Source organism: Cryptotermes secundus, unplaced genomic scaffold, assembly GCF_002891405.2.
Source record: "Cryptotermes secundus unplaced genomic scaffold, Csec_1.0 scaffold791, whole genome shotgun sequence".
NCBI lineage: Eukaryota > Metazoa > Arthropoda > Insecta > Blattodea > Kalotermitidae > Cryptotermes > Cryptotermes secundus.
In genome coordinates this window covers 495482-522382 of record NW_019734323.1, presented here as the reverse complement: position 1 = coordinate 522382, position 26901 = coordinate 495482, and the positions used below count along the sequence as shown (strand labels likewise).

Below are 26901 nucleotides of genomic sequence, written 5' to 3'. Positions count from 1 at the left end.
TGATCGAAGTTTTACCTTGATCGCATCATTTTCCTTGATGCTGTGGCAGTGTAAACATGGCCGCTCTGCTAGCAGTGTGCACCAATGATTAACAAAGAATAGTGATCTGATTCTCTGATTGGAAGGTGTGTCAGGGGCTGAAATTCATATGTGGGTTCATCACTATGAGCCAGAATTTAAAAGCCAGAGAATGGCGTGGAAACACTCGGGATTACAAACGAAGATGAAATTCAAGACTCAATCTTTCGTGGGAAAGGTGATGCTAACTGTTTTTTGCGACTCAGAAAAGCCTATACTGGAAGACTACCTGGAAAAAGGGTGTACGGTCAACAGTGCAAGATACAGTGATTTGCTGCCCAAAAATTCGCGCCAAACGCCGAGGCCTGTTGTCGAAGAAAGTGTTGTTGCATGACAATGAACACTCACACAAGGACGGCCAGACCGTTGATTAACCATTTGTGTTTCGAGGTGCTGGAACACCCTGCCTACAGCCCAGATCTCGCCCTTTCCGACTATCATCTCTTTGGACCGCTCAAAGATGTTTTACGAGGTTTTTGATTTTCTGCGGACACAGAAGTGGGGGGAGCGGTGCATAAACGGTTGCGCGACCAACCGAAAACCTTCTTCGTGGAGGGAATACGCAAGCTTTTGGACCGGTGGACCAAGTGCATCGAAAAGGGAGGAGACTATGTAGAAAAATGAAGTGCTTTTTCAACCCCTACTTTTGTATATATGGATTGGAAAAACAAGAGTGCGGATAATTTTTGACTTCACTACGTAAATAGAGTCCCGTGACTGCATATGTAATGTAACAGAAGATATTTCAGTAATGACAATAATACTCCCTCGTTCCCACAGTAGATGTAGTATACTCGTATATGTGCCTAGACTCCTAAATCTTTTCATTTCAAATTCTGCATGCATTTCTGATTTACATTTTGCGTGCTGCACGCCCCGTTCCATCTCATTTTTTTTAAATTTCCTTAAGAATACTAAGTTGAAAAATGATATAGATTATGAAGTATAGCGGGCCTTACCTGTATGCACATAAAGTAGATGGTAATCAGAGGTTGAGGTGGACTGGATGGTGGGTTGTTTGTATGTAATTAATTCCAGAGGAATTAATTAAAGACTGTCTTAATTTGGCGTGCTACAAAAGTCAGGCAGTTTTTCAACTCTTCCTAGCTCATTTGAACATTCTGTTTAAGTTTCAGATTAAATCCGCTTCGAATATCCGAATCATCATAAGGTTCTTTGTTAAGCTAACAGTACTAAGCAGCAGAGGAGCCGGGATAGCTCAGTCGATATAGCGACTAGCTACGGGCTGGACGACCTAGGGGTTGGAGTTCGAGTCCCTGTAGGGTCAAAAATTGTCCCCACGTCCGTCAGACCGGCTCTGGGGTCCATCCAACCTCCTATCCAGTGATTACCGGAGGTAAAGCGGGAAGGGCGTGAAGCTGACCACTCAACTCCTACTAGTGCTGAGGTCAAGAAAATGTCCATTTATACATCCGCTCCCCCATACGCCTTCGTGGCGTAGTGCTTAATTAGTTAAGCACAGGACAACTTTACCTTTCCTTTTTTTTATTACTAGTGGGGTGGGACTAAGTCCCTTGTACTGCGGCCACTTCTGGCCTATTGTACCAGCCCCAGATGATAGGTGAGGGTGATTGTGGAGCAATTGGCGGAATGAAGATTGGCAGGGGAAACCGAATTACTCGGAGAAAACCTGCCCCAGCGCCACTTTGTCCACCACAAATCCCACTTGACCATTACCTTTCGTTACTAATAAGGTAACTGCTATCGAAGTCTCATTCCAGTAGTTTCATGCATCGTAACGAAAATGCATTTGGGCAAGTCATCAGTAGCGAAGTACGGTAGATGGCAGCACTACGCTATATGCTGCCCCTGCCATCTCTCGAATAAAAAACGAAATGTTTGTATGTTAATAACGTTATGTCTGAATTGGTCTGAATTGCCAAGACTACTGAACTGAGCAGTAACATGAAGGTATAGAAATCGAGTTGCTACAAGATTAGTTCAAAATTAACTGTAAGTACCACTTCGAAATCAATTGTTATCAGTTGTGATGTTACTGACCTGTACGTGGGTTAAAGGTTATTGCATCTTGAAGGCGCTTCATCACGTATACTTTCACGTGTATGAGTGGCAATAGACGGGGTTGGGATTAGTAATCGGAATTATTGAACATTTTTAACGCACGTCTCGTGAATATACTTCACAAATCAGCCACACAGACTTATGTTCTCAGTCTCTTACAGTCTCCAGTACTCGTTGCTCGGGCTTCTAACGCTGAACGTTCCCCTTCCTCTGGGTTTCCGAACTGTCCCCGTGCCTCAGTTACAGGCTTCTCACAGCAACAGCTCACAAGGACTGAAGTGCAGCAGTCCCCTCAGTAACTCTAATTCACAGAAATTACTTTACGACTGGCCGTTTAACGCTAATCATTTCGTCTTGACGCTAAGCCCCTCTAGGATCACGACCAGAGACTTCCCCCCTCCCCTTCCAACTGAACACTTATGGACATAGCCTTTGTGTAACATGCTCCCTGACGAGGGAATGGTTTGTCTCTTATGAATATGATTGGTCTTTTTGTCAAGTGTACGTATCAAGCATATAGCATGTTATTATAAATTCTTCCTTTTGTAGTACACACAAGCCCTCTGTCAGTACAGGCTTTACAGAGCAGATCATGACTAGCACACTTCTCTTATGCTACAACGGCGGCTTAGTCACTTGAACGGTCGTAAACTTGACCGCCGCCAAGTTTAAGCCTGTTCCTGTGTACGGAACGCTGCTTAGTAACGCCCGTTGTTTCGCGGTCGTTGTCTCGTAACGGGTCTACATGCTACAGTACTTGTCACCAAATGTTAATAGGGTTATCAGATGGAGGAGGATGGGCTGGACATACAAAATTGTATTAAGAAAAACGAAGGAGACATAGACCTAGGCGGGGAAGCAGACGGAGCGGATGTTAAATATTGTGTGTCTGGGGGGTCTTCTTCTGGCTCGTGTGAACACGTAGCGTGAATAGAAGAGTGATAGATGAATTGGAGAGGACTTGGAAGGAAACTTTGTCGTGGTCATATCGGGTAACTCCCGCTGTTTGTCCGGAACGACATGAAATGTACGCAAAATCTCGGTGAGGATAACCCGTGTCTTAGTCGAGTTTCGAATCGAGAACCACCACTATCGTTAACTGTTGTCGTTTCATTGAGCTTGGCGTGCCCACCTGATCTCGCTCTCTGCGCCTGCGCACTTTGCGCCCTATTCGTTGCGTGGCCGTTGCAGCCCAGTAGAGTTGTTGCTTCCGGCTGTGCACTAGTCCGACACGTCCAGTAATCCGGCATCCGGCGTTTGCGACCTTGTGCAGGTTTCTACAGACGGCAGAGGCTGACTTGTGTTTAGTCGAGCTTCACAAACTGTATTATCTATACTATCGCTAGTACACAGTGATTCAGTTCTTCAATACTGTACATTCCTGTACAGTTCTTTTCATACAGCGGTAGATTTAATGTGTGCTGAAGATGTCCAGTTCTGACAAACGTAAACATAAAACTTTAACTTTAAATGCTAAAGCAGAAATAATTAAGAAACTTGACAAAGGTGAAAAACTTATTAATTTGTCTAAAGAGTATGGTGTTGGACGTGCTACAGTATATGATATCAGGAAAAATAGAGAGAGGATTGAGTGTTTTGTGAAAAATACCGACAGCGACCGCAGTGACAGGCGGACTCTAAAATCTGGTGAGTACCCTGAAGTTGAAGATGCTCATTACACTTGGTTCTTGCGAGAACATAACAGACACACTCCTATTTCTGGGAAAATTATTCGAGAGAAGGCAAAATATTTTTTTACAAAATGATCATGAAGAAAGGTGATTTCAGAGCAAGCGATGGATGGCTAGATAAATTTTAAAAGCTAATTGGAATCCGTTATCTAATCATAACGGGAGAGAAATTATCTTGTGAAGTCTCAGCTGTTGATCCGTTTATGAGAAAATTCCAAGAAAAAACTGGTCCAGAGCAGGTGTATAACGCAGACGAAAGTGGATATTTTGGAGGCTCTTGCTCACAAAAACTATTGTCCACCGAGCTGAAGAATGTGCAGCCGGGCGCAAAATGTCCAAAGACCGAATTATGTTCATGCCTTGTTCAAATGCAAGTGGCACCCACAAACTTGAAATGCTGGTGATTCGTAAGGTGGCAAAGCTCAGAACATTTAAAAACCAAAGTCTGCCAGTCATATAGTACAAAAGCCAAAGCCATGATTGAGTAACATGAGAAGTGTTTACTGAATGGTTCCATGAAAGTTTTGAGCCAACAATAAAACATTTATTAAAAATCAAAATTTACTAGTTAAAGCAGTATTAATTTTAGATAATGCTCCTGGACTTGCGAGAACAGTTAAAATCAAGAGCACACGTAGTAAAGACAAGCAGCGGCACGCACACAGGAAGACTACACAGAATAACACCTGTACAGTGTGGAAAGAAGAACTAGCCGCTCCAGCACTTTAGACATAGGGCGAGTAACCCTAACAATTTTAAATTTTTTAGATTTAAAATTTAGAGAAAAATATTAAAGGATTTTAAAATCATAACTAAAGGTTTTATAGTGCTACTACAGGAAAATGAAATGTGACGTGTGCAATATAATCTACATACCAGACACATATCAACGAGGTAGATGTTGATAATACGAAGAAAATAACAATGTGTCACAAAGTCAATAGAAAGTCCGTCGAGTGTAACAATTTATAGGTCACTTCTTTATCACTTCTGCCTTACATGTTTCGGTTTAATAAAACCATCATCAGAGGCACATAGTACAATCATGAAAACACTGTCGTTGTTTAAGATGCACACAGTTATGTTTGCTGCGTGGACGCTGCTACAATATGTCGACGTGTAAAAGCACAACACTTGCCAGGATTGTTGAATGCACGTTCAATACTCACATTCATCCGAAACTGCCCTCAAGTTAAAACGCCAGTGTTAAAATATTTAAAATTTAAAACATTTGAAGTAAAATGTTAGGCTCCTCCTTGTTAATTCATCCCGAAGATGGGAGATGTCAGCTTTAGGTTGTATGGCTTGTGGTTAGATGTTTCCTATGTGCTGTGTGTCGTGTACTGCAGTGGGAGTTCTACGTCAGTGTTATTTAAAGCCTTGTGTGTTATGACATAACACATAACATAGGTCATAACACACAAGGCTTTAAATAACACTGACGTAGAACTCCCACTGCAGTACACGACACACAGCACATAGGAAACATCTAACCACAAGCCATACAACCTAAAGCTGACATCTCCCATCTTCGGGATGAATTAACAAGGAGGAGCCTAACATTTTACTTCAAATGTTTTAAATTTTAAATATTTTAACACTGGCGTTTTAACTTGAGGGCAGTTTCGGATGAATGTGAGTATTGAACGTGCATTCAACAATCCTGGCAAGTGTTGTGCTTTTACACGTCGACATATTGTAGCAGCGTCCACGCAGCAAACATAACTGTGTGCATCTTAAACAACGACAGTGTTTTCATGATTGTACTATGTGCCTCTGATGATGGTTTTATTAAACCGAAACATGTAAGGCAGAAGTGATAAAGAAGTGACCTATAAATTGTTACACTCGACGGACTTTCTATTGACTTTGTGATTGATAGTGTAACGGACCAAAAATGAAACAATTCAAAATAACAATGTGTTTTTAAATGTTAAATTTTAGACTGGGTTCAGTGTGGCAGCAACGTTAAGAGCATACACCTGATGATGGCCGATAGAGGCCGAAACATGTAGTGTAGAAGAGAACAAGATCAAAGACATATAATATATATTGTTTGCACTAGGGACGGAGTGTGTATCATTTATCAAGAGATGGTTTAATAGAGGTAATGTTCTTACCGCCAAACTGCACCCTACCTCTGCAACCAGCGGAGCTGAATGTTATACAGTCTGTGAAGTCACATTACAGAAAAAGCCTTCTGTGCAGTGGAATAAGCCAAAATGATGATATCGTTCAATGTCTGAAACGAACAGACCTCAGAGACGTGGTTTTTAATCTCGTATATACATGGCAAAATGTACCTCGTAAAACCATAATTTCTTTTGAATTTGATTTGTTTCATTCTGGTCCGTCACACTAACAGTGACTTAATCTGTCGTTAAGTTTGTTTAGCTTTCTGTAGTCATGCCGAAAGTACAAGTAAGTCAGAAAACTAAATTACAGCTGTATCAGCGGCAGTTCGAAGGAGAGCTGATAACTACGGATAACAAGATCCTTAATTGCCGAGCGTGTGAAAAAAAAAAGTTGGTTATGGAAAACGCTTTCAAGTGCTTGAACATTTGAACACTGATAAACACAAAGAGGATATTAAAATTAAATCCACAAAAAATGCTCCTGTTCAAAAATTGCTTAATGAATTTTCTAATAATAGTTTTCCACGGTTCTCCTTTGACTTGTGCTACGCCTGTTTAGCTGTGGAAACTAACCAATCCTATTCCGAGAAAGTTCATAGAGAAGTATACACAGTGCAGAGCGCCGGATCAGTCTACTGTGCGCTGAATTTGCGTGAAGCAGTGTTACGATCTTAAAATTGAAATCATATTCAAGATAATTTTGTGTGGGTACCAGTTGAGGGGGCACGCGGTAGCGTAGTCGGTTGAGGCACTGTGCTACAAGCTGGAAGGTCGCGGGTTCAAGTCCCGATGAGGTAATTGGATTTTTTTCAATTGGTCTAATCCTTCCAGCCGCACTATGGCCCTGGGGTCGACTCAGCCTCTAATAGAAATGAGTACCAGGAATATTCATGGAATGATCTTGGGGGTAAAGGGCGGCCGGCGCGTAGAGCTGACAACCTTGCCGCCATCTATGAGCTGATTGTCTAGAAAATGTGCGAACCTCAACATCTCACAACCCTATGGGCATCCACGGCCTGTTACAGGGATGCCTTTACTTTTCTTTTATCAGTCGACGAAACACAAGATTGTGAGCGACGGTTTATTGCAAATGTTATAGTTGTATCTTTTAATAAGAATGAACAATCCACACCATGTCTTCTTGCGGCAGAGCACAAATAATAACCGTAGTTTCCGAATTTTTTATGGATTCCATGAATGTACTATGGCCGAATGGCATTTAGTATGAGCGTGTATTGCTCTTTGTGACAGATGCCGCAAGTTATGTGATCAAAGCCGTTACTGCTCTTAAATTTGTATTTCCAAATATGACACATTTCACATGCCCTGCCCATGGGTTGCACCGTGTTGCAGAAACAATTCGTGCAACTTTTCCGCTTGTTGAGAAGTTGGTGTCTTCTGCGAAGAAGGTATCTGTTAAAGCGCCACACAGAAAAGAAGCCTTTAAAGCAGTAGCACTGAATGTTCCACTTCCGCCAGAACCAATTTTAACGCGCTGGAGCACGTGGCTGTGTACGAGTTGTTATACCTAGCATTTAGAAACAGTTAGGAATGTCGTGAATACATTTGATCCCAAAAGTGCAGCATCAATTCAAATTGCCCAAGATGTACTAAAAAACGCAGAACTAGAAACTAATCTTTCCTATATATCTGTTCACTTCTCTCATCTTCCATCCGCCATTTCCTCACTGGAGGCAGACATTTACAATACTGCTTTGTTCAGTCGTTAAGTGTATTCAAATGTTTCCAAACTGAATGCGGTTCCTGCAAGAGTTCAAGTAGTAAAGGTAAACGTAGACGGCATTCTTTCAAAAAACCCAGGATATGAACAAATTTCTGAAATTGAAGAAATTTTAGCTGGTAAACATACTGAACTTCCAAGTAAAAAATGACTAACAGTGCAGTAAATTGAGGATTTTGTACACGCGCCCTTAAGTTCCTGTGAGGTGGAAGGTAGGTTTCCCCTCTATAAGGACGTTTTACGAGACAATAGGAGGAGACTATGGGGAACCTAAAACATACAGTAATTGTGAACGCCAACAAAATAGGAGTTAATTGTTTGGAGAGCTAAATGTGAGAACCATTGGTTTTTTAAATATGTAATGAAAAAATGTTTGCTTTGTTGCATGATTTGTATTTAAGTAAAGCTTTTCATTGCAAGTGAATAATTCAGTGGTTACATAACCAACTTAAATGTTGATTTGTTAGTCTTAAAATAATGTAAAATCAATTTTAATATTTGGTATGAACTTTTTGTATGCATATTTTGGAAGTTTTTCATGCATAAATCCATACATATTTAAGGGATTATTAGGGAATAAAAATCCGGCCCCTACTTATGACATATCTTTTTGATATGTTGGGTTTTTGGACTTTATCCATCGTCCTGGTTTTTAAGATAACAAAATAAAAACACGACGTTTCGGAAACTGGATCTGTTTCCGTCCTCAGGTGAAGGAAAACATCTATTCAGTTGGGTCCGTTAGAAAGAGCTAGCCTCAATCACTGGACGAAGGAAAACATCTATTCAGTTGGAGGACGGAAACAGATCCAGTTTCCGAAACGTCGTGTTTTTATTTTGTTATCTTAAAAACCAGGACGATGGATAAAGTCCAAAAACCCAACATATCAGTGTGTTATACACCATCGTCAGAATCCTATAGTAACTACATATGTTTTTGTCTATATAAAAGGGCAGGTCACGATGAGATGAAGCCTCTGAAATTACGCAGTGTCAGGTTACCATAGCAACGATTTGGCCATCGTTGACACATTGTATGAACGCAAGTTATGTAATATGTCATGAACGACCCAGCGAGCAGTCTTTTTGTATGAGTAGTGTTAATATCATGAAGTGGATATGTAAAGTTGTCCCTGTGCTTAGTTAACTACGCTATAAAGACGTATGGGGGAGTGGATGTATAGATCCACGTATTATTGACCTCTGCTCTAGTTGGAGGAGAGTGGTCAGCTTCACTGCCCGGCATCTTACCCCCCCCCCCCCGGGGAAAGAGCCCTAGTACCCATTGGATAGGAGGCTGGATGGGCCCCAGAACCGGTATGGACGACATGAGGAGGAGGAAGAAATCTTGCCCTTATTGGGACGAACTCCGACCCCTTGGCCGTCCAGCCCGTAGCCAGTCGCTATACCGAATGCGCCTTCCGGGCTGTTTATGTATAGTGTTGTACACTATGTAAGGGAGACGGTTTACGAATCACTGTTTGTGTGCAGTATTCGTGGGAGATGGCGTGAAACATGTCTAGACATGTCATACAGTAACAAGTAGGGCTAGAAGGGAATTTTGGGGTTAATAGCATGAACGTGGTGAGGTTAAGCACAATTATCAGCGGTTGTTGCATTAGCAAGTATAATTCAGAAGCAGGCAAATTGTCTTCTGGGATGTGACACAGTGTAGTCCAGTGGAAATTCGCCGACGTACTGCTTGTTTCTTGCCTCTTGTTTCCCTGGCATACGCTCCAGTCCTGAAGATGGAGGCAGTGCATTCTTTGAAACGTCTGTGAACTTCTGGACTAAATAACTCCATACATCTGAGTCTTAATTGAGAAGCCGCCAGTTGCTCAGCTACTCAAGGACTTTCCAACGTTTTATGGAACCCAAATGCTCTTTACCGTGTTCACAAGAGTCCAGCCACTGGTCACTAACCTGAGCCAGAAGAATCCAGTCCATACCACCCATCCTGTATTTATGAGATACGTTTCAATATTATCATCCCACCTATATCTAGGTCTTCCTAGTGGTCTCTTCCCCTCCGACTTTCGCACCAGGGCCACGTAGGAGTATGCTTTCCTTTACAGTATGCATCCTGCTGTGTCATACGAAATATATGTATATAGTGGGACAGTACACAACAATAATTCTGAGAAAGACAAAGTAGCTACTGTCGTATCAACATTTGTCTTATTGCTTGTTGGTGGTAACGCTGTAACTTCGCCGACAAGCGGCGGTCGCTCGGTCGGTATAGTTCGCTTGCGTACTAAAACCACGGAGTTTTTTATTTTTGTTTTGGTGGAAACGGTACATGTTTCGACCCTTTACTTTGGTCATCTTCAAGCGTACAAGAATACTGGTACTAGTTCTTGAATTGCATCGTAGTTCTGTATGGATCCATTTTGTGTTGTTTGAGTTGTTATACTAAAAAATACACCTTGATTTAAATGTAGTTCGAATATAGTTTCAAATTTAAAAAAAAGGATAAAAATTATAAATAAACAGATTGAGATATTTATAACATATGAGTCTTATTTAAGACTTTTTTATTGCTAGTGGGGTGGGACTAAGTCCCTTGTACTGCGGCCACTTCTGGCCTATTGTACCAGCCCCAGATGATAGGTGAGGGTGATTGTGGAGCAATTGGTGGAATGAAGATTGGTAAGAGAAACCGAAGTACTCGAAGAAAACCTACCCCAGCGCCACTTTGTCCACCACAAATCCCACTTGACCAGACCCGGGATCGAACCTGGGCCGCCGCGGTGGGAAGCCAGCGACTAACCGCTTGAGCTATGGCACCCCCTTATTTAAGACTTTGTGATCGCCTTTGTGGTCTAGTGGTCAGAATTCCTGGCTACAGATGCAGAGTTCCCGGCGCTACCAGATTTTCTGAGAAGTAGTGGATCTGGAACAGGGTCCACTCAGCCTCGTGAGGATAATTGAGGGGCCATTCCCAGGAAATATTGACTCCAGCCTAGAAAACCGAGATTAACGGCCGTGGGGATCCGTTACGCTGACCACGTGACACCCTTTACCCGCAAAAAGTTGACACTAACTTCGTCGGCAAGCGGTGGTCGCTCGATCGGTATAGTTCGCTTGCGGACTATAGGCCATGGAGTTGTTTTTTTTTACCGCTACATATCCGTATATGTGATGGCTTTCCCACTATGGAAGTGATAGTTGTGGGGTACCTGCGTGCTGGGATTTTTCCTCAGAGTTGGGATCGTGTTTTTTTTTTTTTTTTTTGCCTTCCTATTATCGCGTGAAGACTATACTCGTTATTCTGGGAATCACTCTCTGATTGTTTGTACGTGGAGTTGGATACTCAAATTGGTGTGTATATTTCCAGTTCCCCGTGGCGGTGTTATTGTTGTGCTATAACGATTGTCTGAAAAATGTTGGAGCCTCGACGTCTCACAACTCTGTGGGCCTCCACGGCCTTTTATAGGGATAGCTTTACCTTTTACTTCCATTGGTACCCCAGACTTAGAGAGTATTTTACCGTACCTCCCTCAGTGAATCGTAGGCTTTCTTGAATCCTTGAATAGCTGATATACTATCTCATGTTAGTTAGTTATTGGAGAGGGTGGGTTTCCCCATGCACCGCTACCAGTTTGATCTATTGTGCTTCCCTCTATGATATTCTACCAGTCTCTATACCTTACCGATACTGGTGCTTACCATCAGTCCCGACCGAGCCAGCGAGTTCGGCCTCTACTGGCTTGGCGGTAACTATAATGCTTCCGTCATCTATCAGAGGCATTAGAGACTACTGTTGGGCGGAAAACGTCCTTGAATTTGGCTCAGTGACCTCCTTAGGAGATATGAGGTTCTTTTACGTGCCGTAAAGCTACGACACGGGACCCACAGCTTAAAGTCCCTCCCGGAGGACTTGTTCCCTGAATTTTTCCGCCCTTAAAATTTCCACGACCTCCGCCGGGTTTGAACCCGCGTACCACGAGTCATGAGGTGGGAACGTTACCTCTAGACTACGGAGGCCGCTACTATCTCATGTTACTCCAAGTCTTTCTCCGTGAGCTGACAAATTCAGTATCTGATCATTAATTAATCTGTCACGTCGAAACTCACAGTGATGGAACTTGGAAACGTTACTATTTACGAAGTTCCCTGGCTTTCGATGCTCAGAAATAAGTACTAAAGAATGTAACCGAGCAGATGGGGGAGTCAGGGAAACAGTAAGTAAGATCAACCCTGCTGGCATGATCTCTGTTACACCCTCCCCTCTCGCGAATCTAGCCAAGCTTCTCTGTGTCCGACTGTACGGAATCGCGACAGCGACTTGGCGTAGCGGCACCAACTCCAAACTTATACTCAGTAGATGATCAGGGCACACGCTGTCCTTACTGAGACGTTTCGTGGTTTTCCCCAATTCCAGATCCTTTGTAATTCATCATTCTTTTATCATCCGTCCGTACCACGCTATACAATATATGTGCTGAACGCTTCATTCAATTAGCAGCAAAACAAATGCAGGTGGTCACGTCCCAGACAAACCGTATTCTTCATTGGCTTTATGAGTTCTGCTCGTGTGCCATGAAGAAAAACACAGGAACTTTAATTGACGCTAGTAAGGAGGTTGGTCTAGAAGTTAACACATAGAAAACTAATTATTTGTTACTGTCTCGTCACCAGAATGCAGGGAAAAATCATGACATAAAGATAGGTAACAGAACAAAAACAAAACAAAACAAAAATTCTGTGGCCTATAGTCCGCAAGCTAACTATACCGACTGAGCCACCGCCCCTTGTCGGCAAAGTTAATGCTAACTTTTGCGGATAGAGGTGTCCCGTGGTCAGCGCAGCGGATCCCCACGGCCGTTAATCTCGGTTTTCTAGACCGGAGCAGCTATTTCTTTGAAATAGCTACTAAATTATCCTCAAGAGGCTGAGTGGACCCCGTTGCAGACCTACTGCTTCTCAGAAAATCTGGTAGCGCCGGGAATCGAACCCGGGACCTCTGGATCTGTAGCCAGGAACTCTGACCACTAGAGCACAGAGGCGGTCAGAGATAGGTAATTTATTTTTAATTCGCATAGTGGGGGGTGGAGTCCAGCTGGGTCCACTTTCCACGTCGGCCACTGATTGGCCTATTGTACCTGCCCCGGGTGATTATGATGATGGAGAATTTGGTTGAATGAAGATTGGCAGGCGGAACCGAAGTTCGGAGAAAACCTGCCCCAGCGCCACTTTGTCCGCCACAAATCCCCACATGACCAGACTCGGGGTCGAACCCGGGCCGCCGCGGTGGGAAGCCAGCGACTAACCGCTTGAGGTGTGACACGGCCCTCAGAGATAGGTAACAGATGTTTTGAAATTATGGCACAGTTCAGATATTTGGGAAGGACTCTAACAAATCAAAACCTGATTCGGGAGGAAATTAAGAGGAGATTGAAGACCACGAGGAAGACCAAGACGTAGGTTGGTGGACAATATTAAAATGGATCTCAGAGAGATAGGATTGGGTGGTGTGGACTGGATAGGAACCAATGGAGGGCTCTTGTGAACACGGTAATGAACCATAAAATGTAGGAATGATCGTGAGTAGGTGAACAATTGGCAGCTTCTCAACCCGGGCTCAGCTCTGTGAGTGAGTGAGTGAGTGAGTGAGTGTGTAATTACTGGAGTAAGATTAGAAACTGTTTTCGATTCCATAGGTATTTAACGGATTATCACGCGGTGTTCCGCAGTCTTACCAACAGGATAGTGTGGCCGTTACAATTCTCGATTATGGTTAATGCCTTTTAGTGCCGGGGTTTAGTCCAGTCCCGCATGTCTTCATGGGGTAGCACTGAATTATGCACGGGGACAACTTGTATCCGGCATTGCATTATAGAAGTAAATTGTACTTCTGTAGCTTGATTTAAACCAGAGAGGTGAGACATGTTATATGAGGGATAGAAAATTTCTGAAGACATAATTCAGTTAACGACAACTTGATGCCTGAGGCCATACAGTCACATGGTCGATTGGTGTTGCGGTAATGGAGCTGGGGGCTTACGGCAAGCCTCTGCAACACAGGCGAATTAACTTCCACAAACACCCACCAGTTGGCGCCAACAATTTCGCTCCCCCAAAGTGTCATAATTCTCCTTCCCCGCATCTAACCGCCAGCCATTTTTTGTTACCTGTTTTGAAAATATTGATCCATCGTGCCCCTCCTCGCTCGTCCTCCCGCCTCGTCAAATTTCACAGGACGATATTAGACCTCGCTGGCGTCTTGAATTGCTGGTCTTCTATTGTGACGCGCCCGCTGGACATCATGCAGGGAATTAAACATGGCAACGCGTGATGCCTCGTAGTGAATTGGCGTGTTGTCTTCCTTTGATAGCAGCTGTCTTATGGGAACGCACGAGTAAACGCGTGAAATTTGGCAACGCGGCTGCATTTGACCCGATCCCCCCTCCCCCGGGCAACGACCGGTTAGTTGTCTGGAGCGCTGTAGAGAGAGGGCGCGAAACGAGCCGAACCCGCGGCGAAGGGGTAGGGGTAGGGGATGGAAGTCAGTGGCTGGCTGTTCCATTATTTGTGTGAATCTTGCTACACGCGTTGGGTGCTTGCTGAGTAAGGCCTCGTCTTGCTCTGCCATGTGAGTGAGTGAGTCGATATTGAGTTGAAACCAGTGTGTGATTTGGATTAGTATCGATCTCTGTCCTGGTTGTCTTCATGCTGTATCTAAGAAACGCAGCCAAGTAGAGTCCCGTGATGGCTGAGACCCCCACACCGATTGTAAAACCGCGGAGAGCGGAGCGTGAAGTGATGCTAAAACCGCGCAAGGTGAGTTACGGCGGTGGCGACGTGCCCTTGGCCAAGCCGCGCAAAACGAACTTCACAGCGCGCGAGGTGGAGGTCCTGCTTAACAGTGTTCGCAAACATCGTGACACCGTACTGTTCGGAGTGGCCGGTGGCCAGGGTTGGGCGCAGGCCTGGATGGAAGTGGCCAAGGTGGTGTCCACCGTCGAGGGCATAGTGCGCACTGAAAGCGACGTTCGCAAGAAGTGGACCTACCTCAAATGGGAGGCCAAAAACACGAGCAAGCCCGGGCGGGACCCGACCTCGCGGGCCGTCCTGGATATCCTGACGAGCCGAAACTGGGAAGGGAAGGACTCGGCGGCGGCCTCAGCAGCTGGCATGAGTCTACTGGAGACGCTGCTGGGTAAGATTCGCATGTGTGTGCGCGCCTCACCTACTATAACTATGTGTGTCACACGAGCGCTTGTTCCGTTGCGCACAACTTATGGCAGTAGGATAGGTCAGGAGACGGGAGCGGCTCTGCTCTGTAGTGGCGGGAAGGACTGAGCAAAGCCACGGGATAGGCGGTGCTGAGGGAAGGGACGCATGTCCAGTAAGATGCGATGCAAATGCCCACTCCTGTCATTCCTATGAACTGCAAATAGAACTCGTGAATCTTCTTCCCAACTCGTGTTTTTTTTTTTTTTTGGTCGACGTCAAGTGCACTGCAAAGACACTCAGAAATTGAGCACATTGTTCCTAGATTTGAGGTTTTCGCTGCTGTAGTTTTGAAGCATGCCGTGTTCTGGTACGTGAGACATGTCCCATGGATATTCACGGACGTTTTGGAATAACCTGTTGATGGAAATGGAGGTACCGTTTCCTCCGAAACTTTATTAAATTTGAAGAAAGAAGTCTTCTGGGATTTGGCACCGTGTATATGTGGTGTTAACCGACGTTTCGGAGGAACGTATCGCCTCCATCTTCAGGGTAGAAAGTGCCAAATCCCAGAAGACTGCTTTCTTCATAGTCACCGCCGTGAAAACCTCAGATCTTACACTTATTAAATTTGTTTTGTTCTTCGTGGTTTGTTTAATGACGCTCTCAGTATCTGAGAGTTAAATCACGGACGAACGGATGATTAGTGAATGATGAATTGGAAAGGATGTGGAAGGAAACGGCTTTGGTGTAAATTTAAGTCTTTTTATTAAGTTATTTTACGAAATACACGAGAAGATGTAGTGTTGAGGATAGTTTGAGTGGAGCAGTTGGTGCAGTGAGAATTGGCAGGGGAAACTGAAGTACTTGGAAAATACGTGCCCCGCTGCCAATGTGTTCCGTCACAAATCCCACATGACCTGCTCTTGGATCGAACCTGGGCCGCCACGGTGTGAAGACGCCGACTAACCGTCTGAGTTTGGCCATAAACTGATGCATTGTCCCCAAATTTGCCTCGAAGGGGCTGAATAAAACCACGAAAGGTCTCAGTTCAAGATTATCGGTGTCATGTCCTGGGTTCTAACCGGACGCCTCCATAATACAAGACGTTGCCACATGAACCAAATTTCTAGGTACATTGGTAAGCACCCACCAGACTATATGGCGTCACAGCCCAGAAGATATGAATCATCACAGTTTCTGCTGTCAGAACTTCAGTTCTTATTTGTTTCGCTGTATTTAACTAAAACTAACTCCATGGAGCTGAGCCTTTCTCGAGAAGCGGCCAGTTGTGTAGCTATTCAAGAACTTCCCAGCAAATTATGCAACCCGGAGGTCATTACCGTGTTCACAAGGGACCTCCACTGGTCCCTATCCTGAGTCAGATCGACCCAACCCATACCAACTCAAACTGTCTCTCTAAAATCCATTTTAATGTCGTTCACCCACGTACATCTTGGTTTTTCTATTGGTCTCTTTCCTTCTGACTTTCCCACCAACACCCCATATGCATTCCTTTTCTTCCCCTATTCATGCTACATGCCCCGCCCCTCTCATTCTCTTTGTCTGCATCATTCTAATTATACTTGGCGAAGAGTACAAGTTATGAAGTTCTTAATTATGCAGTTTTGTCCAGTCTCCCATCATTTGATCTCTCTTCGGTCCAAATATTCTCGGCACCCTGTTCTCAAACACCCTCAGTCTACGTTTTTCCCATATGACAGAGAACACGTTTCATACTCATGCAGTCCGTCCAGGTCGAAGGCCCTTTTGACATTTCGTAACAAACTTATTTTTATGAGGAAAACTTTTTAACCGCACACCCACCACGAAGCCGGGAGACCACCCCTTGTCGGCTGTCCGCGACTGCAGCTACCCTACATTGCTGGAGGCCGTCTCCTCCATCCTCAACCTGAGTACACGCTATGCCGCGTTGACAAGGGACCCACCTAATATGGTCCTCTGTATTTAAAGCAAGTGTCACGTAACTTCGAACAAGGCCGACTGGCTGCCTGTCACTTCTCACACCCTCGAACCCACCCCTTTTTCTGAAATTTTTCTTCTGCGCATTCAAGGTTACTCTAGGCCTTGTTCGAAGTTACGTGACACTTGCTTTACCAACTCATAATAATATTTGACAAAATGTGGACTTATTTATTGTATGAGTTTACGTCCTCCCTTGAGGTCAAGGAAACGTGGATCTATACATCCACTCCCCCATACGTCTTCATGTGTTGTGCTTAATTAGTTAAGCACAGGGGCAACCTTACCTTTTTTTACCTTTGTATGGGGTTCGATGCATGCGGCCAAAGGAGATCCCGAAATAATTATAAATCACACAGTAGTTTACCTATGAAGACGAAACTTGGGGGAGTACACACCTTGGTACATGTGCAGATAGTTGAGTGACAGCAGATGCTGAAATTTGGATTCTCATGGCCTGGGCACAGAAGGCGACATGGCAGAGTGGACTCCAGCAATTCCCCCGTAAGGTTGAAACGTTGTTGGCTACTGTGACACTAAGTTCACGTCGCAATTTGTCTTCTCATCCAGAACTGACGAGCAGGTAGTTTCGGATATTTGACGTGAAGTAAAACATGCATGCCCCTGTGCTAAGTTTAAGCACACCACTTCTTTTGTAGAAATGCGGCAAGGGAAGTATAGATCCGTGCATTTGTAACCTCGGCACTAGATGGAAGTGAGTGGTCAGTTTCAAGCTCTGGCCCCATTAACAACGGAGAGAGTCCCCAGTGTACATAGGATGCTGGATTCACTCACACTCGTGGAGCAGAGCCCCTCTTGACAAGCCACCAATTGTGCAGCCATTCAAGAACTTCCCAGCATTTTATGGAACCCAAAGGTTCATTACCATGTTCACAAGATTCCTCCATTTGTCCCTATCCTGAGCCAGATAAATCCAATCCATCACATTCTATCGAAGATCATTTTTAATATTGTCCACCTGCCTACATCTTCGTCTTCCCTGTTGGCTTTCCCACCAATATCCTATATGCAGTCCTGTTCCCCCCCATTCGTGCTACATTCCCTGTGCATCTCATCCTCCTTAGTTTGAGCATTCTAATTGTATTTGAAGGAGAGTACAGTTTATGAAGTTAATCATTTTGCAGTTTTCTCCAACCTCCTGTCACTTCATGTCTCTTTAGTCTATCCTCAACACCGTTCTCGAACACCCTCAGCCAGTGTTCCTCCCTTAATGTTAGAGACAAAGTTTCACACCTATTCAGAACCACAGGCAAAATTATACTTTTGTGTATTCTAATTTTTATGTTTTTAGACAGCAGACGAGAAGACAAAAGGTTCCGGACTGAATGGTAGCAAGTATTACCCCAGTTCAATCTCCTCTTAATTTCCTCAGGAACCAGTTTTTGATTTGTTATAGTCGTTTCCAAATATCTGAACCGTGCCGCATTTTCAAAACATCTGTTATCTATCTTCATGTCGTGATTTTGCTCTGAATTCTGGTAATGAGACAGCAACATACATTTAGTTTTCTCTGTGTTTATTTCTAGATAAACCTCCTTACCGGTGTCAATTACGGTTTGTTTTTTTGTTTTTTCTTTATGGTATCTACGGTACATTATCAACCAGTAGATTCACATCATCAGCATAGACCAGCAGGTGATGTGTTCCATTTAGTTTCAGCCCCACCAGGTTTTCCTGGACCTTTCTAATGGCATATTCTGAAGCAAAGTTGAAAAGCAGTGGCGATAAAGCATCTCCTTGTTTTAGACCATTCTGGATAGGAATATTATCAGATAAATGTTTACCTATAACTTTCATTGAAACATAATCTAATGAGTCTAACTAGTTTCATGGGTACCCCAAACTCTATCAGAATATTGTACAATACTTCCCTCCTAACTGAATCATAGGCTTTCTTGAAGTATAGGATGCTGGATGCGTCCGAAGTAGCGTGGACATTGTGGCGCACAGAAAAATCTCTTGATATTAAAGCATTCACTGTGGTTCGCTGCAATCGAATCATTGGAATATCCGAATGTGGGAAGTGTCACTGACGTTTCGGAGTTACGTGCTGCCTCCGCTGGCCCTGCTTCCGGACTGGGTACCATCCTCCCGTGGGTCTGAATGGCCGAAACGTCGACTCATCGTATTCACTTCGGCCCTGACGGCAAGGGTGTTGTAAAGTCCCTATGCTTAATTAATTGTGCACTACGCCATGAAGACATGTGGAAGTGCATGTAAAGAACCACGTTTTCTTGACCTCGGCAGTAGTTGGAGGTGAGTGGTCAGCTTCACGCCCCAACCGCTTTAATCTCAGGGAATAAGCCCCCCGATACCCATTGAGTAGGTAATTGGGTGGACCCCAGAGCCGGTCTCGATGACATGGAGAAGTGAAAAATTTCTCTCCGCCGGGACTCGAACTCTGACCCCCTCAGTTGTCTCGACCGTGACGGTAAAAGGCAAAATATATATCCTTAATATGGACAACACTGTTCGCATTAACTCGGTACAGAGTGAAATCAGACAAGTTCCTGCTCTGCCGGAAGTAGAGCGCCGGTTGTTCATCCCCTCAGTCAGTCATTGTACTGACTAAGCTGTCCTGGTTCGCCTCTTGCGTGCATTATGCCAGTGTTCTTTGTGGGCCTAGGAGGACAACAGTACAGAGATGATTTCAGCTACGAGGTTGTATCGGAAAGTTCCCGGGCTGTAATTGTTGTAACTGCCTCGGTGAAAAAAGACGAGAGAGGAGGCCAAGGTCACGTGCGAACACGCATTGTTTTTACACGAGTGCTTTTTCAACGTCTTGTTTCGTTTTGTCTGCGTTGGATGGCAAAATCGAGCAACGTGTCTGCATCCAGTTTTGCGTGGAGCTCGGCAAGTTCGCTCCCTAAACCTTGAAATGGTTCGTGAGGCGTTTGGAGAACATTCTTTAAGCCGGACAACGGGTTTTGAATTGCATTCACGTTTCAAGACCGGCGAGGGTCAGTTGAAGATGACGAACGTTCAAGGCAACCAAGCACCAGCAAAAGGGCAGAAAATGTTTGAAAGAATTCAGGAACTCTTCCACGAATGCCGTGTTCGAACAATCCATGAGCTCACAGACGTCATTGGGATCAGTTATTGAGTCTGCCAGGTGACCTTTAAGAGAAAATTTGAACATGCGCGGCACTGCTCCTACATCATGACAGCGCGCCCGCCCACACACCCCTACAAACCACAGAGTTTGTGACTAACAACATGGTTATCGTTCCCCATCCTCCCTACTCGCCGAACATAGCCCCCTTGTGCTTTCGCTTTGTTTCCAAACTGAAAATGAGACTGAAGGGACGACATTTTGAAACAGGGTCTGACACCCAAAGGGAACCGCAAGCGGCACTCGACAGCACAAAGGAAAATGGCTTCCACGGTGCTTTTGAGGCAATGAAAAACCGATGGGATCGCTATATACATACCCAAGGAGACTGTTAGAAGGAGATGGCATCCAAAGTTGTGTTAAGTTAAGCCAACATTTCTTTTTTGGCCTAGACCGGGAACTTTCCGATACACCTCATACGCATCAACAGAAGCTGTGGGAATGTCGCCCACCGTTTGCTGTTTCGGCAGCTTCTCGTCCCGACATAGAGACGGGCATACGAAGGCGCTCAGCGTATTGCGTAATCTGCAAAGGATGAATGAAAGTAGGTCAGGATTTATATGTGTGAGTTGGTGAATGGACTTACTGGCCACCAGCCACACAATGGCCCTGGGGTCGACTCGGCCTCAGGAATGAATACCAGGAATCTTCTTAGGGGGGTAAGGAGCGGCCTGCGCGAATGGTTGACAACCTCACCGCCATCTATGAGCCGATTGTCTAGAACAATGTTTCTCAATCGCCGGGCCACGGCCCGGTACCGAGCGCTGTTATCAATAATACCGGTCCCTCGTATAGGAAAAAAAAATTTACCGGGCCGCAATCTGACAAAGGTTGAGAACCACAGGTCTAGAGAATGTGGGAGCCTCGACTTCTCACAGCTAAGTGGGGCTCCACGGCCTGTTAAGGGGATAGCTTTACCCTTTTGCTTATTGTACCTAGCCATTGAACAATGTTATGGTAGCATTAAAGAATTCAGACTTTAAATTAATTCTGATATGCTAGTTTCAAATCAGGATACAGAAATCATCTACATCACATTTTTGTATGTTACGTCTTGGGCGAGACAGCGCTTTTTTCACCCTTCTGGTTTCCTAGTATTGTCATAGTTCCTGTCAGCCGTAACGTGAAAAGACTGGGTTTTGTTAAGGTAAGATGAACCTTCGGGTTCCATAAAATGCTGGGAAATTCTTGAGTAGCTGCAGATTGGCGGCTCCTCAAGAAGGGCTCAGCTCCATGGTTAAGTAAGTAAATATTCAGTTATTCAGTATTAAGGGGGTGGGTTTCCACATGCACCGCGACTAATAGTCTATTGTACGTCCCCCTTTTAATTTCTACTGTCTCCATACCCTACCGGTACTGGTGCTCGCTATCAGCCCCTTTCTGCCAGCGAGGTTTCGGCCTTCTACTGGCAGTGGTATCTGATAATTAGTCCGTTTCAGTCAGTGAGGTCGTCCCTCCTCTGGTAGTGGTACCTAATGCTTCCCCATCTACCGGAGGCATTGGAAACTACTTGGGCGGGAAACTTTTTGCCTAATTTAGCTCAGAGGTTTCCTAGAGACATGAGGTTCTTTTACCTGCCATAAATCTACTACACGGAACCCACGGCTTAAAGTCCCTCCCGGAGGACTTGTTCCCTGAATTTTTCCGCCCTTAAAAATTCCACGACCTCCGCCTGGTTTGAACCCGCGTACCTTGAGTCGTGAGGTGGGAACGTTACCCGTAGACTACTGAGGCTGCAAGTAAGTAAGTAAGTAAGTAAGGTAAAGGTAAATCTATCCCTGTAACAGGCCATGAAGAGTAGTGTGACTTCGAGGCTCCCACATTTTGTTTAAACAGTCGGCCCACAGATGGTGGTAAGTTTGTCAAACTTACGAGCCGGCCGCCATTTACACCCCAGGAATATTTCTGGTACTCATTTCTCTTAGAGGCTCACTCGACCTCAGGGTCATAGTGCGACTGGAAGGATTACGTAAATTGAAAAAAAACCTCATCGGGGCTCGAACCCGCGACTTCCGGCTTGTAGAATAGTGCCTGAACCAGTTAGCTAGTAAAAGAGCATTCATTTAAATAATGTCATTATTTGTGTTCTGTACGCATGGGAGCAATGAAAATGTTTACGTAATTTTATTACGGAAACCCGAAATGGCAGTGGTCCTTCGGGAGATGTGCGTAGATTGGGGATATGTTAAGATTAAATGTATAAAATGAACGCATTACACGTAGGTCGTGTCTGTTCGTCAGTCCGCCTATAGTAAACCGTCGCTAATCCAGTTACAGTTAATCGGCATGTAGGACAATCCGGATCTAATTATGAAAAATTAAAAATTCTGTTCACAGTTAAGTACGTACTTTTAAAAGGCATGTCATTTAGGAAGGCAGATGAGTTACTTGTCTGTTCACACAAAAATTGACAGTTTCTTCAAACCTGCATTATTACGTTCAAAAACAAATACAACTTCTGAGTCGTCCATCGATGAATAAAAATATCGTCTTTTTATCATTTTTAAATAAAGGATTTACAGTTATATTTTGTTATTTTTTCAACACTGCTTAGATCATTAAATTTTCCATTGATTTGTTCTAAGTTTTTTTTTCTTTTAGGGCTAACTTTTGCTTCGCTAATCCGGATGTCCTCCCACGCAGTTACTTCGGATTAGCGAGGGTTTACTTTATTTAATTCGAAACTACTAAACGGATACTGACTAAATTTGATATTGGAGTCTACAGAAACTTTGTACCGAAAGTCGGGATAGTGCCTTTTAAAGCAGCTTATCGTAGGAGGAATCCCTTTGTTTAATTAAGCACCACGGCATGAAGCGATAGGAGGGAGTGGAGTTATCGTTCACGTATTCTTAACCTCGGCAATGGGTGGAGGTATGTGGTCAGCATGGCGCTGCGGCCTCTGTACCTCGGAAGAAAGAGTCCCAGTAGGCATTGGATAGGAGATTGGATGGAGGACCCACAGTCGGTCTGGCCGCTGTTGCCTTCGCCAGTAATCGAACCCAAATTCCTCGGTCGTCGAATCCATAGCCTAGTTGGTATACCGACTGTGTTACCGCGATCCGTCCAAGCAGTTGGTTCGGCGTCCTTTTAATATTTGTCGTTAATTTTTTCCCATTTTTTTGTAGATATTTAAGGAAGCGAAAACGTCACGTATTCCGGGTTTGCGTGACTAATAATAATGGGTTCTGGATTCGATGATTAGACTTATTAGCACTTCTTTACAATTACAGTCAATTATAAAAGCTCACACGCCGAAATCTTGAACATCTCTCTGAAGAATCTCTGAATAATCTCTCACTGATCTGACTGCTACCTGAACTCTCCACCTGAATTCATGAACGCACTGACTTTTATAATTTCCACGCGGTCCGAAATAGAACTCAACAAGTCCAAGGGTTCCATCACTGTTTATCATGAATCCATTGTCTTGGAATATTATGTTAATTCCCCAAGCAACGGTTTGGTTTTCTAGGTGTTATCCTTTGCTACGAAACACCTCATGTTTAGCAACTTGTTAAGTGGCAACAACTCGCTCAGTGTTATTCGTTGTAACGGGAACGTGATTTCCCATCCGTTGCTCAGCAATGGACGTCTGCTCCAGCTCCAACATTCGTCTCTGCTGTTCAGTTCCTTCACAACAATAACTTTGGGTTTGGGACTTTGTCCATTGACCGGTATTCTAGAAACTAGAAAAAACAACGTTTCGGAAACTGGATGTGTCCGTCTCCAGGTGAGGGGGGAGACACCTGCTCTGTTGGGTCCCTTAGAAAGAGCTAACCTCAATCACTGAACGATCGTCAGAACCCTTTAGAATGAAATAATAACTTCGTATCTAAAGCTATTGTGAGAAAGTTTATATAGTATAGAATATATACAGAGCCGGTCACGGTAGCCGAGCGGTCTAAGGCATGTACTGTCTTCGCTCGCTTGGAAACCAGGATCGTGGGTTCGAATCCCACTCAGGGCATGGACGTTTAGTTTGTGTGTGTGTGTGCGTTTTTCTGTGTTTGTGTACGGGTAGAGGCCTTGCGACGAGCTGATCACCCGCCCAAGGAGTCCTACCGTATGTGTAAGATCTAGAAAAACCGAAGTGAACGGAGAAGTGCATGGAGGTAGGCCTAGGCCCACTGGGGCTATAGTGCCAAGGGGGGAAAAAGTATATATACAGAACTGGAATGACGTAATCACGGTAGCACTGTTAGAAACTCAAAACCAATGAGTGCACCATTTTTTTTACAACGCTTTCAGTTTCTTACGCTATGTGACATCGAACGATAGGGTAATTTGGTTTGGAACTGATTTTGAAGGACGCTGCTGCGGCCTGATCCAGGTACTATTCCATCGCTTGCGTGGAAGGACTGAGGAAATCCACGAAAACAGGTTGTCCAGCGTGCTGGCCGAGATTCCAACCATCCACCTCCTGAATGAAAGTCAGAAACAGCGTTATCGCTACTTCAGCCTGCTCTGTCCTTTGTTTCTAACTCCATTTTGATGGTAGTGGTGCTAAAACGTAAAGAGTCTGATGCAGAAGGGGTTTCTGTTCATTTATGGTTTAGTTAGAGGCTAGCCATTGCCCAGCTTGCGTATAAACTAAATAGCCACCAGCCGATAGGCCCCCTAGGAGCTGTTGCGTTTTTCCCCATCCACCTCTACTGAGCAAGTTGACTTGAGCGATTACGGTTGATTTATTTTCGGGGAGATTGCCGGTTCGAATCTCGCCGGGGACACCAAATATCCTGGCTGAGATTTTTTTGTGGTCACTCTCAGTCCTTACAAGGTTTTACCGGTATTGTACATGAAAATGGCCTCCAATCCCTCCTTCCAGATCCTTTCCGCTGCCTTGTTCAGTATAGATGGTACCTACCATTTGACGGAGTCGGTATAGCTGCGGCCTGGGTTCGAGTCCTGGCATCGAAAGATTTGTCTTGTCTTTATAGCTTCCACATTGTCTTTTGAGGCCCACTCAGCCTCCTAACCAACGGCTACCGGGGGTAAAGCGGCCGGTGCGTGAAACTGACCACTCGCCTCAATCAATTAAGCCGCACGGGCAACTTTAACTTTCCTTTACCATACGTACCATTTCACGCTGTATGGTCTGCTCTGCGGACAACGTTGATAAATAAACCGTACCCCAGTTGGTATAACGACTGCGCTACGGGCTGGACGGCCGAGGTGGTTGGAGTTCGCGTCCCGGTAGGGCCATGTCGTCCAGATTGGCTCCGATGCCCACACAGCCTCCTTGTTCAGTGGGTACCGGGGGCTTTTTCCTCGGGACGTGAAGCAGACCACTCACCTCCAATTGGCGACGAGGTAAAGAAAATGTGGATTTATACATCCACACCCCCATACGCCTGCATGGCGTAGTGCTTAATCAGTTAATTGCAAAGACAACTTTAGCTTTACACATCATGAATTCCCTCCTCTTTCGTGATCCCATCCGAGATGGTGTGACCATGGTTTTTGACGAAAGGGGTTTGCAGAACATTGCGTAAATCGGTTAGTAGGAAAAGGGTGCATAAATGTTGAGTGCAATGGCTCTCGTAAGGCCCCGCAGTCCAGATACCTAGAAGAATCAGCGACGAGACAACACACATTCTCCTTTAAAACTTAAAAGATAAGCAGCTGTCTGCAGCAAGTAAGATAGGAGTAGTGGAGACAGCAAATTGAACGGAGGCCACAACTGTAAGACGGTTGCCAAGCAGCGTATTTGTGCAGTTCCGCGCACACGGACGTTCTCGCCCATACAAATACCGATGTATATTAACGTTTCTTAATAATTTAATAACTGTTATAAAAATACCGCACTTGTTTGAAGTAACTTATGTTTTTGACAGTCGCGAAAAGATGTATTGCTGCAGGTAGTTGTTTAGATCAAAGTACTGAATGTTCTTAACAATTTTTACAATCCCCCCCCCCATTAATAGGACCCTGTTCTTTACCACAGCTTAGAGTCGACTGAAATCTTCGGCAGTCCCACCGCGCATTTGTGCCCGTGGAGGCGTCCGGACTAGGGTAAGGGGGTTCAGTTTTTCTGACCTCGCAACGGCAGCCTATTGTGCTGAACAATTTTTCGACGAAAATTCGTTGACATCCGTTTTGTTGTATAAAGAGAATGTCGCGATCTGGCAACCCCGCGTTCCGCGCAGGCAACGAACGGATAACCTTGATCCCGAACCTACTGCAGCGGATATATGCGGACAGTACAGCGGAGCGGATCCAGTGTAGTTGACGTGTTTGTGTGTGTCGTGGTGGTGAAGTGAGTTGCGCAGTAGGATTTGCGCATTGAACACATGCTGTGACAACGAACTTGTGTTTGCCGTGCAGGGAAAGAGTTAATCATCACTCGCAAATTGTTAAATCAGATCGTGTCGAAGCAACGTGTGTTGCCATCCTGATCCTTAATGCGAAATTCTGCGTGTTTGAAAGTGTTTTAAACTGTGAACTGTTCGAAGCCTTCCCTACTCATTACAGGCAAAACTTCACGAACTAATAATTTCAGTATAGTAGGCGTGCAATGGCGGCGTTGAGTGTCGGAAAAGACGAGATTCGCTCGCTTTTGCTGTCTGGGCAGGCAGTCGTAGACACCTTACTGCAGTCACACCCGAAGCGACGCGGCCGGTGCGTAAGCGATGTCTGGACCAAATTCGGCAAAGTTCGTCTGTTGTCGGACGAATCTGTATGCAAGGACGCCGTGGCGTGTAGCCAATGTTACCAAGTGTACGTGCACCGGAGCAAGAGGCAGGGCACGTCTAGCCTCAGGCTGCACCGTTGTGTGATGGCAGGGCGCGACCCCGTACCAGGTAACGAGGCTGGCGCCGCCTGTATTTGGTTGTCATGGTCATGAATGAATGTATACTTGTATTAGACTCGCTACTTTACACTTTCAAGTGCCGAAGTTGATACTACTTTCCAGCATCC

The 26901-nt window shown here is 44.7% G+C and overlaps 1 protein-coding gene across 4 annotated transcripts in view; it reads left to right on the top strand.

Annotated features, from left to right (window-relative positions):
* LOC111868663 (protein tramtrack, alpha isoform) overlaps positions 1–26901 on the top strand; it is a 158041-nt gene that overhangs the window by 72954 nt on the left and 58186 nt on the right. The window contains exon 1 of one of the 4 annotated variants that reach the window (XM_023859535.2): positions 14234–14850. The exons of the other annotated variants lie outside the window; for them this stretch is intronic. Within the exon in view, the coding sequence (XP_023715303.1) occupies positions 14400–14850 (451 nt within the window). The 5' untranslated portion in view covers positions 14234–14399. Of the gene's footprint in view, positions 1–14233; positions 14851–26901 lie in introns of those variants that run through there. 4 annotated transcript variants of the gene reach the window in all.